Genomic DNA, 16,454 nt, shown 5'->3' with positions numbered 1-16,454 from the left:
AATAGAGTCAGGAACTAGGGTGTTGAATCTGATTAAAGACACCACGAAAGTATAGAGTGAGTCGGCTATGATAATTTTGGAACTTGGCTATCACTGAAAGCAGAGGCCAATTAAATGCATTCAATGAGTAGAGAAATATATCACTTAAGCTGAAGGGATCAAGCAAAGTGGATGATCAGCCATGATCATGTTGAAAGATGGAACAGACCCAAAAATGCCAAAAGGACTGGTGCTGCTCTTATTTTACATGTTTATTTATGCTGGCATCCAATCAGACAGCATTCCAGCTGTTGGCAAAAGATTATATGATTCAAACAACTCAACGAGGTGACAGTATTTACTTTGCTCATAAACAAAATAAAACTACTGCTGCGATCTTTAAATTGTAAATCTGCTATCCATAACATACCTGAGGTGCTGGTACTTAAATCACCACTCATACTCTCCACTGTCAACTGAGAATTAGAACTCTGTTCTGTTAAGACAGAAAATTAAGAGAGGAAATTGTTGAGAGTGAAAAATAACTGATAACAAATTAGGAGATACAGCATCTCAAATGAGACAAACCAAATTTTCATGTGATAATGAACTCTCTGCTATCCATAGATATTTTGCAAGCTTTTAAACAAGAGGCTCAATCTCATCTTTTATCTGATTCAGTACAGCACCTTCTACTAGGAATCATAATAATGTAGCACAAAATCACTGGAACTTTTCAAGCAGAAAGCATAAGGAAATATTCATACAGAAAGCAAACCTATGTGGGATTGAGAGGAGGTGATAACAGGCTTCTTTTTATATTTCAATATTAATTACACTCAGGAAAAGTGAAAGACTTTCACTTGCAAAATTAATGTTTGTGCTACAAGTTTTACAAGCACGACTTACCATACTATTAAATATTAATTTCCATCGGAATGCAGTAACACTATCTTTATCTGGAAGTGGATATGTACAATTATTTCATGCTAATAAATAAAACACAAATGCTGCAAATACTCAGGTCAGGCAGCTTCTGTGGAAAGAGAATCTGAATGAAATTTTCAGTTCAGTTAACTTTTATGAGAACCCAGAGAAGTTAGAAAACAAATTGTGACAGGTCCAGTTCAAAGTAGAGGAAGGTTTATTAGTTGCAGTTAATCTGTCTGGAGGAGGCACAAGTAGATAGAGATGAATGAGAACAGAAGAAAGAGAAGGAAAATGAGGCTGGAATTAAGGCACTGACTGCAGTTGATGAAAATGTGAAATAAAAGAGAATGATGAAATATCAAGCGTCAGACATCTTCCGTGGGGAGTGAAAAACAAAGTTATCATTCTGTTTTGATCACGGTTTCATTAGCATGAGCCGTTCTGATAGATGCAGGAAAGACTAGCTATCTGAAATTGTTGAATTCGAGGTTCACTCCTGAAAGCTGCAACATGTCTTGTTGAAAGATGCAATACCGCTCCTCATTGAGCTTCAATTAAAATATGGAAGAGTCCAAAGACAAAGTCAAGTAGGACAGGGATGGAAAATTAATGTGACAGGCAACTGGAACATTCTGGTCACCCTCATGGACTGTAGGACACCCTGCAATGTGCTACACGTGTTCAGTCCATTGTGGTTACTCTGAGTTTTTAAGAAGGAACTGCAGATGATGGAAAATCGAAGGTACACAAAAAAGCTGGAGAAACTCAGTGGGTGCAGCAGCATCTATGGAGCTCCATAGATGCTGCTGCACCTGCTGAGTTTCTCCAGCTTTTTTGTGTACCTGTGGTTACTCTGAGGTTCTGTTCACCCTTTCACCTCAATCCTTCATTCTAACCTGTTTATCTATGGCATGATACACTATTCCAATAAAGCTTAAGATAAGTCTAGTTTAGTTTCGAGATACAGCATGAAAACGGGCCTTTTGTGCAGAATGCATGGTGCTATTTTCCAGTTTGCATGTGGCCTCACTCTGGCAATGTAGGAACCCCAGGACCAAAAAGACAATATGGGAATGGGAAGAGAAAACCAGTTAGTTAAAAATGACCACTTCTGACGAAGTCATTAATATACAACACTATCTTGGTTATTTTTCTCTCCCATATTATCTTTTGAATGAAATTTCCAGTAACTGCAGTCTTCAGTATCTTATAAGTCAAGCATTGATTTTCTCTCTCTCCTCTGTTCTCATTCACCTGCCTCTACTCACAGCTTCTCCAGACACATAAGTTACAATCCAGCAAGCCTTTTCTCACCACTTAAATCATTCAGTCTCCCTTGGACTCCGACCTAGCAGACATTTCCTTTTATGCCTCTACCATTTTTTTCCCCTACAATTTAAACTTGTTTGCTTTCTAACTTTTCCAAGTTCTGATGGAAGTTCCACAACCGTCATTATTTCCATTTTTCTCGCTCTACATCCTATCAAATATTTCCAGGATTTTTTGTTTTATTTCAAAATTCAAGCAATTACAAGTTTTTTGTTTTGAAACCTTCTCACATTTCAATGCAACTTCTGTAGGAATGGTGGGGTTATAAATGCTTGTGAGAGAAACAAAGGGCCATGAACATCATTGTAGCATTTCTGTCTAATTGTGCACGTGTGCATGCCTGAAATCAAGATCATATTTACTCAATAATAAAACAGAGCACTGCAAGTCTAACCATTAATGTCAAAGTAAAAGTTTGTTCGACATCTTTAAAGGAATATAGGAAATATTGCTTTTCTTACCAATTCTGTTCCTTTGAGCTTTGTTTCTTCTCTTCAATGTAGAGCGCCTTGACAGAGATGGATGCTTTTTAGTGAATGACCGTAATTCTCCTTCTGCAAAATAAAAATGTATTACAGATTGATCTAACTTGTGACACACAGCACCAGCAACAACACATGTTTATAAACCAATTTTAGCACCATGAGCCGTCCCCAAAAAAAGAAATATAAACTTTGGGGTAATGAACAATTTAGTAATAAAAATATGGTAGATCGAGTTTCTTCATCAAAGCAGTACTTTTTCTTCCCTCGAAAATATCAACTTGCAGCAGTAAAGTTCCAAAGTACTCTTTTAAAACCAAACTTAAAACCAACCCTTGCTAGCATGTAGTACAGTGAGTAATCCCAAGATATACAACCCAAGTGATCCTACATTTGTAATCTTCTGCCTAACTATCTATATTAACTTTGCAGAACTTCATCCCTTTTTATTCCAGACCTTTAAAAAATAAAGCGATTAGTTGTATTTTAACTGTCAATTTTCCAGATGTTGTAACAATCACTGAGAAATCATAGGCATTAGAACAAAATTGAGAAATTGTAGACATTAGAACAAAATCCAATTTTCTTGTGTCTTCCAGTTTTTGAAGGCTCTAGCCAAAATCTAGTCATCCTTATGGGCCTGTCCCACAGGCGATTTTTCAGCGGACTGCCGGCAACGGTCAAGTTGCCGGCAGTCGCCCGAAAAACCAGGAACTGGAACGGCGACTGTCAGAGTGGAACACACACACACACAAACACATCGCAAAGGTGGGGGGCCAGGGCAAGCGGGGGGGGGAAAACACTGTCTGAAATTCACATGGTGCAAAGCCAAGGTGATACAGACACACACCGCAATGAAAAGGAAGGTTGGCGCTGTAATTAAGATGGCTAGCACACTGTACGGTAAGTCATTTAAAAGAGTGGTGGAGAACGGGGGAGAAGGGGTGGGTACAACTTTTAAGAAGCCAGACAACTTTTAATATGCCAGGGATACACAGCTGTGAAGTTCGGCAGACATTTAACATTACCGGTCGGTTATCCTTGGTTCTGAAAACTCCTGCTTACGTTTTTTTCCCCAATGAGCCAATGAAAATGATCGGACAGCAAAGGTGATTAACTAAAACTACCTACGACTACCTACAACTACATGGCGGCCCCACTACAACTGCACCTACAAGATTATCGATTATCTCCATGGCGACCAATTTTTGGTTGCGACAATTTTTTTCAACATGTTGAACATTTTACAACGACCATACTGTGGCCGTGACTGGTTCCCAGAATGCGGGAACTCCTCGTGACCATAAAGGAGACTCACCCAACACCACCAGCGACATGCGGCGACCATGTGGCGAGCGCAGTATCCTGCACTCGCCTAAAAAGTTGCCTGTGGGACAGGCCCATTAGTCTTAAGGAAAGAGGCAGAGGACTAAAGAATTACAAATTCTGTCTAAACTTTACATCACTGTTCAAAAAAAGGGATAAACCATACAAATGTAGGATCACTTGGGTTGTATATTTTGGGATTACTCCCTCTGCCACATGGTAGCGAGGGTACAAATAGAATAGGACAGATTAATGCATAACTAAAAAACTGGTCAGAGTGAGGCCTTTAAGTACTAGGATCAATGGGATTGCTTCTTGAAGAAGGACTGGTTACATTTAAACTGGAAGGGTACCAACATCCCTGAAGGTAGATATAAGGAACTGCAGATGGTGGCAGAAAACAAGACAAGTGCTGGAGTAACTCAACTGGTCAGGTAGCATCCAACTCCGGAGAACATGGATAGGTGACATTTTTGGGTCAGGGTCTTTCTTCAGACCGATTGTTGAGGTTTGTGGGGGGGGGGGGGTGAGAAAAAAAGCTAGAAGATAGGAAGGGCAGGACAGAGCTTGGCAATGAACTGAGTGGGACACTTAAAAATAAAACAGCTCCAACAATGATTACTAATCCAAATATCCTTAAGTAATCTAAAAAAAAAACTGAAACAGTGTTCTTTAACCAATATTTTAACACGTCATTTTAGGACTGATAACTTTTGAAAGCTATTTTCATGTATATTTAATAATGACAAGATTCTTACCAGCTGTGTTATTGCTTGTTATTATTTTGTATCGCCATTGGGCTTCACAGATATACCTGGAAAGCTGAGCTAACCGGCTTCCAAAGGAATCTGTGCCAATCGAGCAGTTTAGGCACTCCACTAGTTGGATATCATCTTCAGATACATTGTCACTTGTCCAAGGAACGTGGCATTTCATTGCCTCCAGATGACCTTTTATCAACTCAAGAAATATATTCATTGTTGTTGGATTTACTAAAAAGTCATTACCGCGGCTGGTGCTGCTCATAAAATGATTCAGATCTATATCACCCAGCTGTTTTGTGGAGGAATCATTTTCTGCAAACTTACTAGACGTTGAGAATATATTCTTAAACTTGTGCGTGCAGTCATCCTGGACCATCCCAGAGCCCTTCTGTGTGGCATTCTCTTCTAAACCAGTATTTGAATGCTCACAATTTGAGACGTTATAATCCACAAGTTTTACAGTGGATTCCAGCTGTCCTACATTGAACCCAAATTCCTTCACCACTTGTATTTGTTCCGTGTCTCCCAGTTCTTCAAGCCAAAATTGCTGTTCTAGTCCTGCTTTATCACCAATGAGGTCATTATAAGACAAGAACAATAATGAGAAGATATTTTCCAACACCTCCAGACGGAAAGGAGCAGGAAGCACTTGCAGAAATTCCTGGCATTTGGATAAATACAACTTGAAAATGGCAGAGCCACCTGTTTGAATAAATAAAGATTGTGTTATTATTTAAAACTAGGTGTGCTCCATGTTGCTACTAAACGTTTCTACATCTGACATTCATTTCAGTCTGACAGGTTATTGAAGTGCTCCTTCTACTAAACTCAAGTCACACAAATTGAGGTGGTGTAACATTAGTTATTTGATTTCTACTGAATTCAGTCTGAGTCGCAGCACATGCAGGGATGAAACGGACAGGGGAGAAAACATGATAAATAAAAATCAAACTGCTGGGGGAACTCAATGTGACAGGCAGCATCTGTGGAGGCAGAGTGATAGTTGCCGATTCAGGTTGAAACCCTACATCATGAGATCTGCCTCCACAAATGCTGCCTGACCTGCCAAGTTCCACGAACAGTTTGCTCCAGATTCCAGCGTCTGCAATGTCGTGCCTCAAAATAAAAGCACCCAGAGAGTTGTGAATTTGTGGAATTCTCTGCCACAGAAGGCAGTAGAGGCTAATTCACTGGAAGTATTTAAAAGAGAGTTAGACAGAGTTATAGGGGCCAGCAGAATCAAGGGATATGAGAAGAAGGCAGGCACTGTTTACTGATTGTGGATAATCAGCCATGATCACAATGAATGGCGGTGCTGGCTCGAAGGGCCAAATGGCCTCCTCCTGCACCTATTTCTATGTTTCAAGCAAATTGCCCATTGACTTTGAGGTCAATGCTCTCCCAAGTGGTCACTTAGTTGAGTGGTTGCTAGCCCAAATAAACCAGATTCCACTCACAAATCAGTAACTTCAACATAAAAATATTTGTCAAATGAAAAAGTAAAGAAGAAAGAAAAACTGAACATTTGCATTGATTGACAAGCTTTTAATCTAAAGCAAACTCTTACAAGTAAAAGTTGAAACCTAATATATCACAATATCTTTGAATTTATTACTTTAAATTGGAAAATAAAGACTGAATTATAGTAATAGAATAGTATAAATTGTATAACAACCCAATAAGTGCAAATTATGGTGGCACATTGATACACAAACATGCTGGCGGTTGTATATGCAGCAACATGCACTTGTAATTGTCGCTCAAGAGGACAAGAACCAATGGCACCAACTGGGCACAAAAGATTGCTATGATTAATGAATATAACGTACAAAATTAAAATTGAACATTTTCAAAAGAATAATTTAAATATATCTAGGCTAATTTTTAAACTACATGAACTTCCGGACGAGAAAGAAAAGATGGATTGAAAGATATTGCCAATGGCTTTATTTTTACCTTGACTACCAGATTGATCCTTTTCAATCACAGCATCTTTAACAGCTGCATCCAACGCCCAATATGGACACTCTTTACATGAAGTTGGCTGGTGTGCGTTTATACAGAGTGCATATATGGCATATTTAATAGCACACAATGCCTGATACAATGTCACATTCCGCCTCTGCGTCATGCCCAGACATCTTGCGCCTAACATACCAAAAAGAGACAAGTAATGCAAAGGAAACAAATATTTTACAAAGAGATATTTATATTGGTGAACTTATCCACTCAGAATAAATAATTATCTAAACCATCTAACTCGTCATCAAGAAAAAAATAATAATGTTTTTTTTTCAGGTACGAGTTCCCATTAACAAAACAATCTCAAATGGTTTGCTGTATTGCTTTGCATTTACTCCTGTAAATTAGGCTACGAAGAACGATGGTCAGAGCTGATGCTGTAGAGAACTTACACGCAGATAGAAAATTGCATCACCAAACACAAATTCCTGACTGAGAAATATGACACATGGAGAAGACAGCTCACCACTCTTGTACATCTCCTAATGAACATGGTCTGCCTTTACTTTTAGCCGAGTAGGAATGTATAAAACTCAGGAAGAAGTTTCATCGTTAAAAAGATAAAGTACATCTCTTTTCAGTTTCCCCCAAAAAATCTTTCAACCAGGTGTAACTGCAAATTGCCTACTGAATTCATTACCCATCAAACTTCAAGAATTAAGTAGACAAGTATTGCACATTTGAAATGAAAGAAAATGACAGAAACTCTCAGCAAAGACAAGCCAGCACCAAGGAGGAGAAAAAGAGAGCGACCAATTCAGATCTATGAGCTCACATCCAAATTGTGAATACACCAAGAGATAAACAGATTTTAATATGGAGTAAAAGGAAGTCTGTGATAGGGTATGAGGAAGAGCAAACTATATAACAATAATATAGCAAAAAAGCACTAGAAACAGTGTACATGCAGAATGATTATTGGAGTTATTGAAGAAATGCCAGAAATCTGAAACAATGTTAATGGAAATGCTTATCATGTGAAATCAATAAACTCAATTTTAAGTCCAGAAGGCTGCATAGTGCCTTGCCAGAATACAAGTGAATTTACGTTGTGCGATGTGGGGATAGTAGTGGAGGCCAGTTATATTCAACAAAGTTAAGCACTGAAAAATTCCATCATTTTCTACTCCATATTTCCCCAAAGTTCTTCAACAATTTCAATCATTTACACCTCTACTAGGCTTTTAATGCATTGGACTACCACTTTATTATTTTCATTTAATCTTTTCTATCTTCCATGCCTCCACAGATCTTCCCTTTTATTTTTCCTCATCATTTCCTCTGCATCCTAAAACCCTGTAACTCTCTAATTGTTCCGAGCTCTGATGAATCTGAACAATTCACTTTGTTTTTCTTGCCAAATCCGATGCCTAATCAGCTGAGTACTCCCAAACATTTTCTGTTCTTTAATTACACATTTGCATTCAACATAGTACTTGAGGTTAATGCCACAGAAATGCCTTATAACAATTCAGGATAACCAAAAGAAACTAACAATTAACATCACCCTTATCATTAGCAGATCGTTTCTGGAGTAAATCAATGACATCTTCCGTATTCAGTGCAGGTAGGTTGGTAAAATGATGCAGACTATACAAAGCAGAATGGCAATCCAAACTGTGCAGGTGATCAATAAATTTCTTCTCAGGAATGTAGTATCTAAGAAATGTATTTAAAAAAAGAACAGGAACACGAATCAAGACACATATGCGAAACAAACATGACAATGAGGTCAATTAAAATCTGCATGAGAAATTGTCCCTATAATTGGAGTGTTACTTTCTCTTTGTACCTGTACATTACAGTACTTATGCATACGACAATAAACTTGACTTGAAATTGCTGACTCGGTCATGCACCAAACTGCCCTGCTGCCCTATTAATGTACTGTAGAAATGGTGGCCAGACCAATCAGGCAGCTTTATTAAAGTGTGACTATTAGGCTACAATGATGCACAAGGAAATGCAGCTATAAATGAAGAAAATGGACAAAATTGAAAGAGCCCCGATAAAAATACTGCCTTTACTCTTGCAGGGGCTAGGAATGTTTCTTGTAGATTTGGAAAAACATCTTGCTGATGTTCAACTTCCTACTGGCTACATTTTCCAGAGGATAGAAGAAAGAACCTTTATTGATAGTCCCACAGTACCTGTCCTGTGACACAAAAATTGAATAGTCCTCTTATTTGAGTCGGCCAAAATAGCACAGACGATGAACCACATGCAACCACATGCGTGGCCAAAAGGATTTATCAGCCAATAATTAACTGATTTATTATTTTAACAATGTGAAAAGAATTACTTAGTCATGTAAAGCTGGCATTTAGTCATTTATATTTATAACCACCAGGTGGCACCGCAATGGCAGCCTCACCAGCAGCCTGTGCGTTATTTCGACTTTTTTTTTGTTATTTTGAGTATCTAAAATGTATGTTTTACTGTGGGGAGGGGGAAATCGGGGGAAACCTTTTTCAGTCACCTACTTCAACGGAGATGTGATTTTTCTCCGTGTCACATCTCCGTCCCCTCCCCACGGCCTAACAACTGGATTGGTGCGGCCTTTCCTGGAGACCGGCCCCGGAGCTTCAAGCCGTAAGCGCGGCATTGACTTACAATCGCAGAGCGGTTGACCCTTTGCCGAGGATCGTTGTAGAAGTGCTTCGACCGTGGGCCTGTGGACTTTAATACCGTGAAGCCAGCGGTCTCCGTCCGGTAAGAAAACGCCGATTCGGGAGCTCCATGCCGCGGAGTGTTCCGATCCGTCCCGACACCGGAGTTTCGATCATCCCGACGAGAGGGCTTGAACAGCAGACTGTCGGCAGAGGCAGTGCTGAGGGTTCAAGGCCCCGACCACCACGGGTGAACAAAGGAGGAAGATGACTGAACTTTATTGCCTTCCATCACATGTGAGGAAAGTTAATTCCACTGTGGTGGATGTTTATGTTAAATTTATTGTGTATTGCGTTCTTTTTACTTGTATGGTAACTCAAATATCACTGTACCTTAATTGGTGCGTGTGACAATAAATGGGAACTTGAACTTGAAACACCCCAGGGGTAGAGTGACGTGATGATGGGGAAAATAATAACAAGGTCTTTACCTGTTTTCTTTTAAACACCACTCAAGCACCTCAATCTGAGAAGACAATCCAGAACAGAAGTTGTGCAGAACAGCATCACAATACAAATCCTAAAAGAAAGAACATCAAAATGTACGTGAGCTGTTTATTTACAAACCCGCACTATAATGCCTCTTGAAATACAATCAAGGAAAGTTGTATTGTTTTGCCAATTTCAAATTATTCCGGAATAAGCCAGTTCGGTATTCCAAAATACCCAAGGAATCATGGGATTTTTCAAAAGTTATTCGAGAATTTAAAAAAGTGAACGGGGTGCCTGGTAGCGGGGGAGAGCAGGGTATAACAGCGAGAGAGAGGGGTTGATGCTAGTGGGAGACAGGGAGAGGTGGGGGAAGAGAGGTTTCAGTTACGCAGACAACCACTGGTAAAGCCATGGCTCGTTGCTTCTAGGAGAATCGAGAAAATGTCCTCAATCGAGAGAATGCAACTTCAGAACCCCCTCGTCTCGACCGCGCTGGAGATTTCCGCGGGCACAAGGAACAAATGACCTAAAGTTTGCATTGAGTGAACTGAGTGTTCTTACTGTCCTCGTCGTACACCAATGTTGTGTGAGAGTGGTTGGATCCCGGGATCGAGGAGTCAGCACCCAACAGGTGAGCAGGCCGCGGTAGCTGGTGCCTCTCCGCTCGCCAATGGCAGAACTGACACCTCTACTCCCCGGGTCGGGCGCTGCCTCCACGACCCCGCTGCTCGGCGGCGGCCGACTAGGATTCCAGAGCATCGCCGATGCCTCACATCAGCTCCTGATCCCCCGCCGCCTGTCCGGATAATGTGACCGATGTTGGTTGAACTGAAGCTTGGATCTAACCGCTCTCACAAAACACCGGTGTATGGCGAGGACGTTTAGAACACTCAGAACCATAAAAAAAGATGGTCCCTCGATGCCTCAACCTTTCAGTAGGGTCCTGTCTGTTCTGACCATTGGTCTCAACTCCACTTCAAATGGAAGCATTTTAAAAGGAGTCTTTGGTGTCAATGTATACAAATCCTTAAAGGTGGCAGGGCATGCTGATAAAGTGATTAAAAAAAGCACTTTGATTGTTCAGGTTTCCAAAGAAAGGAGCAAAATAGAAAATAAGTTATATAGGTGTTTAGATATGTCTTAGTGCCCTAGACCTAGGAAGGATACAGATGAAATGTACCTGATGTTACCACAGTATTGAGGGATTTCAGTTATGAGCAGAGGAAAAATCTGACTAGTACTCTTGTAAGAGAGAAAGCTAAGGGATGAACTGATTTTAATAGAGTAGGTAGAGAAAATCTAAGCCCTCTAAAGAATGGGGTAATTACTAGATAGCGTAAATTTTGGAGTGAAAGATCTAGATAGGAATTATAGGGATCTGGACTGCTCGATCTTAAAAAGTAATGAAAGCAAAAATAATGTTTGAAAAGTAGTTTGAGGTACCTGTGAACTATAAGAGCAAGGACAAAAATTCAGAACGTGAAACAAAGCATCTACCACAAACAAAGGCAGACAGAATAGGCTCCTTCCTTGCTGTGTCTGTATGTTTTTGATCCCGGGTCCCTGAAGTATCAAGGCTACGGCACTACTGGATCCATTTTTTAATTTCACCGAGCTGACTGAAAATCTTAAAGCTGCAGGAGAACAGTTTGTAATTGTTAAACTCTCGAGAAGTCTCAGCTGGAATTTGAACTCAATGAGTAAACTGGTCTAGATCTCAGCTGCTATATATATATATATATATATATATATATATTTATATTTTATATATATATAAATAAATAAATGAATGGATAAATAAATTATATATATATAAATTATTGGAAGCAGCTGAGATATATATAGATGGATAGATAGATAGATAGATAGATAGATAGATAGATAGGAATAAACATCTTCCAATATATATCTATTGCAGAAATGAAATTGCTAAGTTTAGGAAAGTAACATGAAACTTTAGCATGATGTTGTCTTCATTTATAATCCTTGCTATTAAATCAAAATGAGAATAACTTGCACTTGGGACCCCGTTTACTTAAATCATCATTCTTCCTGAATGGTTTGAATCTCAATGAATAACTATGAGAATGCAGTGAGCAAGCAACTGAAAGACTCTACTACCAATGCTAACTATACCTTATTTTCATGAAGAGTACACAGTAGAGTCTGAGCTGATTCCAAACTTTGGCAATAACTCCATCCCAGTAACACCAAGAGTCGTGCAAAGGGCTTAAAAGTGTTCTTCAGCAATTTACTTAAAGTGCTGTAGTCCTCCCGCTTTATTAACTGCAAGGCAGTAACCTACCAAAAAATGAGTACACAATCAGTGTATATTCATAAAATTATTATTCAGCTACTTCTCTCATTCGAGCACAATTTCTTAAACCATATAGTTCATCGTCCAAGTGGTGATCCTGTTGAAATTACTGCTGCTCTGCTTTGCCTTGAGTAAAACCTGGAGCTGTGAGAGGAGGGCGAGTGAGACATTGGCAAACTTAGACTAATGACACTGACAGTGTTTACAAAATAGTACTACATCCACCGTGGAGAAAACAAATGCCTGAAAATTAAATTATCATTCATTTCTGGCATTAAAGGATCAATCTCAATTTATTTCCATCAAATATTGTATCATGTACACATTCTGTTTTATGACGAATGTATACTCAACTTTGTTTCAGTGTCATTATTTAAATTACAATTGTAAACACCATTTTGTCAAAACCATCTGTAGTGAATTACAGTAACTACCATGGAGGAAGCACCTGCACTATAAAGGAAATGATAGTCAGAAAAAATAGAGGCATCAATAGCAGTTTTATTGTGTAAAAGAGAGAAATTATGCTTTAAAGTCTGTCTCAGAAAAGAGTAATTAAGCACAGACTCGACTCAGCAAATGAGAATTCACTGTTCATCAGAAGCACCGTCCATATATCAATGACACACAGTAAATGGTCAACATTAATGGAAACTGACTTGAGGGGCTAAATGGTTCACTCCTGTACAATGTTCATTTGACCAGTCCTTTTGCACTTTGCAGGATATGAAGCCACATTGTGAATCATGTTCGATGATCTAACAGTCATAATCTGTTCAACATTTGAGAACGCTAGTGGAGAATTGAAACCAGCCTAAACCAGATGACGCGAACACTCCAACAAATGATTACAAACGAGAGCCTCCGAAAAACAACCTCAAACACAGTTTAAGGATAAGGGGGAAATCTTTTAGGACCGAGATGAGGAAAACATTTTTCACACAGAGAGTGGTGAATCTCTGGAATTCTCTGCCACAGAAGGTAGTTGAGGCCAGTTCATTGGCTATATTTAAGAGGGAGTTAGATGTGGCACTTGTGGCTAAAGGGATCAGGGGGTATGGAGGGAAGGCAGGTACAGGATACTGAGTTGGATGATCAGCCATGATCATATTGAATGGCGGTGCAGGCTCGAAGGGCCGAATGGCCTACTCCTGCACATATTTTCTATGTTTCTATGAACCTTGTACAGAGTTTGTAACAAAATGTATAATAAACGTGTAAATTACAAGGCAAATCTATAATATTAATTCCCAAAGGATTTACAAGAATTTTTGTCTTTTTAAAACCAAATATCACTACAGCTAAGACTCAATGACAGTGAAATAAAAAAGACAGCTGATGTTCCCTCTAACTCTTTGTTCACACTGGGTGCGCTGAAATGAGATTTAAAGTAATTAGAAAAAGTTTGCAATTAATGGAAGTGAAACATTTGTCAGAAATATGTACTGTGATGGTGAAAGGGAAAAACGCGAGTGTTGGAGGTTGAAAGATACAGCATGGAAACAGGCCTTTCAGCCTTTCGAATCCACACAATCCATCGACAACCCGTTCACACTTATTCCACTTTCTCATCCATGCGCTTCACACTAGGGGAATTTACAGAGGAATTAACCTACAAACCCTCACAGCTTTGAGATGCGGGAGTAAACCAGATCACCCAGAGGAAATCCATGTGGTCACAGGAATCCATTACAAACTCCACATGGAGAGACCTCCACATGGAGGTCAGGATCAATCCCGGGTGTCTGACGCTGTGAGATGTCTTCTTACTGGTAATACAAACTGACAATTGGAGCTTTCATCAGTAATTGCTGAATAAACCAGTACGTAAACCACACATTAATACCAGTTCATTACCACAGATTAATATCAATACTAAAAAATGTTTAAATTTTACATATGAAGTAAAAATATGAACATTGAAAATTTACATAAAACCTTCTTGCTCGATAATAAACATTGATACTTAATTTGCTATGGCATAAAGATTTGGAAAGACTATAATAAAAACAGAAAATGCTGCCAATACTTAACAGCACCTTTGGAAATAGAAATACAGTTAACATTTCAGATCAATAGCCTTTCATCAATTTATAATTCATATCCAGAAGGAAAAGGTTGAGAATTTCTCAAAGCTATACACTGCAGCCTTTTTCAATCATTGTATGTTAATTATTACACTGGACACCAATTCACATATGAGAAAGGACAGTGTGCCAATCTATGTCACCCGGCCTTTTTTTGCCATTAAAAATGTTGCCCATCTGACTTTCCTGCACTAAAAGATATCTGCAATATGAACTTACACCAAGTCTCTTGTTGTCATAATAAACAACATGAATTTACATTTAAGCTCCATCAAACTTCCCCCTCCTTAAAGCAGGATGACGAATTAAAGCCAAGCAATGTGGACAAGTCTGCCCCAGAATCTAGAATCATAGTTATTGTAAATGGTACCAAATATTTATTTATTTATCACTTTCTTCAGTGATCTATTCGCCTTTAAAATTTATGCTCTACATTTCCAACCAGTAATGAGATATTGCATCTTACTTCTATTAATTTTACTTTAGTGGAGCCCTGCAATAGGGGCATTTGTCCTTAGCAACTTTTTAAATAAATTATTGATAAGGCTGAAATATGTTAAAAATATAAGAAAAGCGTACAGCTTATATTTAGTCTCAAATCAGGCTTTTCTCCAGTAGATTAATACAGAAAGGCAAGTTTAGGTTTGCCTCAGGTTGCTGTATATTGAGATAATGAATGACTAACATTTGTCTACCAAGTGACAAATGGCTGATGTCTTTGATATGTAAAATGCCTTGCATCAAATGTCCGATGTCTGTGAGCGAGGAAGTGACGAGAGCGGAAACTAGATTGATCTAAGGGGTATTAACAAATGGCCAATGTCTTTAAAATGTAAAATATCTTGTACCATATGGCAAAATGCCTTTGATGTGATGCATTCTGTAGAAACCTTTATTTTCCTGTACCTCTGACCATGACTAATGTTTGTGGAATGTGCTAAGGTGACAAAAAAAACTACATAATACGATGTAATTCTGTTGTTCGAGGAAGTGGATGAGGACAGTGAAGTGCCTGTATTGCTCACTTGACTAGAGTTCTCCCTCCCTTCCATCGGCCGATAATAAGTAAAGTTTTGAACTGGTCTAAAAACGTTTGTGAGTTGTCTGTGTATTAAAAAGCGAACCTGTTTAGTTGTTATAAAAGTAACTTTTTCATTATGATCATTTATTTTATTACATATCCCTTGGAGCTTTGCTGTGCATAACGTTCAGAGTACTGGAGTTTATAGTTACACAAATAAATCATTGTGGAACAGAAGTTTAAAAAGTGTACACTTTTAAAAGTTAATAAAAGCTTAGAGATAATTGACGCTTGGTGAACATTTTCAGAATCATTCCTATATTGTTATTAATTAACCGATTCAAATGTCAGTATCAAGGCTTCCCATTGATTTACTCCCAATACATACCAGAACCTGTTCCAGAAAGTGCTTACTATGGCTTGTGCTGTAGAAATATGCTGCCTTCCAGACAGGAGGTTCCTCCGAGTCTGTAAACAATGCGAGAATAACCCTTTCAGCTTCTAAAAGTTCATAAGAAACAGAAAAAATGTTTTAATTAAAACTAATTTCACATTATGTGATGAATCTCACACTGCCATATCCCTCCATCCACACACACTTGCTCTCAATTACCGTCCAATGGCAAACTTGAAAGGGGCATCTATAATGGCCATAGCAACTTAATAGAGCATTGACTTTCATTGCAAAGTCATTCCTCCATACTGAATAATTCCTGCCAAGGAGGAGATTGAATAACCATTTTTATTGAAAAAGGCAGGCTCTGAAAAATCAAATATTTCAAATAAGTTTAAAAATAACTTCTGCAGTATTAATATCAAACTACGTAATTTCCCATTTCCTTCAGATACACAACAGAAGATGAAAAAAGTAAGAGTCTTTTTCAGGCCTCAATCTTTATTATATCTACTGGCTAATGAAAATTTAATGGCAGAATACAAGATGGTCACTGTTCAGGGTAAAGCATTAGGCAACCCCAATTATAAATGTTAAAATTATGTTGTTGTAATAACATATAATAGAGGCCAAGTAATTACAAAGGTGAACCTTGGTCAATGATAAATTAGCTTATTTAAATCAGATTAATTATGAAATGTG

At 38.6% G+C, this 16,454-nt stretch overlaps 1 protein-coding gene across 5 annotated transcripts in view; it reads right to left on the bottom strand.

Annotated features, from left to right (window-relative positions):
• The window catches only part of zfyve26 (zinc finger FYVE-type containing 26), an 82,856-nt gene that overhangs the window by 59,467 nt on the left and 6,935 nt on the right, over window positions 1-16,454 (bottom strand). For 3 of the 5 annotated variants that reach the window (XM_033026908.1, XM_033026911.1, XM_033026912.1), the window contains exons 6-13: window positions 15,747-15,859; window positions 12,070-12,234; window positions 9,933-10,021; window positions 8,328-8,491; window positions 6,767-6,958; window positions 4,805-5,512; window positions 2,700-2,792; window positions 410-475 (exon numbers count right to left, since the gene is read on the bottom strand). In XM_033026908.1, coding sequence (XP_032882799.1) covers window positions 410-475; window positions 2,700-2,792; window positions 4,805-5,512; window positions 6,767-6,958; window positions 8,328-8,491; window positions 9,933-10,021; window positions 12,070-12,234; window positions 15,747-15,859 — 1,590 coding nt within the window. The remainder of the gene's footprint in view (window positions 1-409; window positions 476-2,699; window positions 2,793-4,804; window positions 5,513-6,766; window positions 6,959-8,327; window positions 8,492-9,932; window positions 10,022-12,069; window positions 12,235-15,746; window positions 15,860-16,454) is intronic. The other 2 variants (XM_033026909.1, XM_033026910.1) reach the window with 2 other exon arrangements.

Source organism: Amblyraja radiata, chromosome 9 (assembly GCF_010909765.2).
Source record: "Amblyraja radiata isolate CabotCenter1 chromosome 9, sAmbRad1.1.pri, whole genome shotgun sequence".
Classification (NCBI taxonomy): Eukaryota; Metazoa; Chordata; class Chondrichthyes; order Rajiformes; family Rajidae; genus Amblyraja; species Amblyraja radiata.
This window is presented reverse-complemented; position numbering and strand designations above follow the sequence as displayed.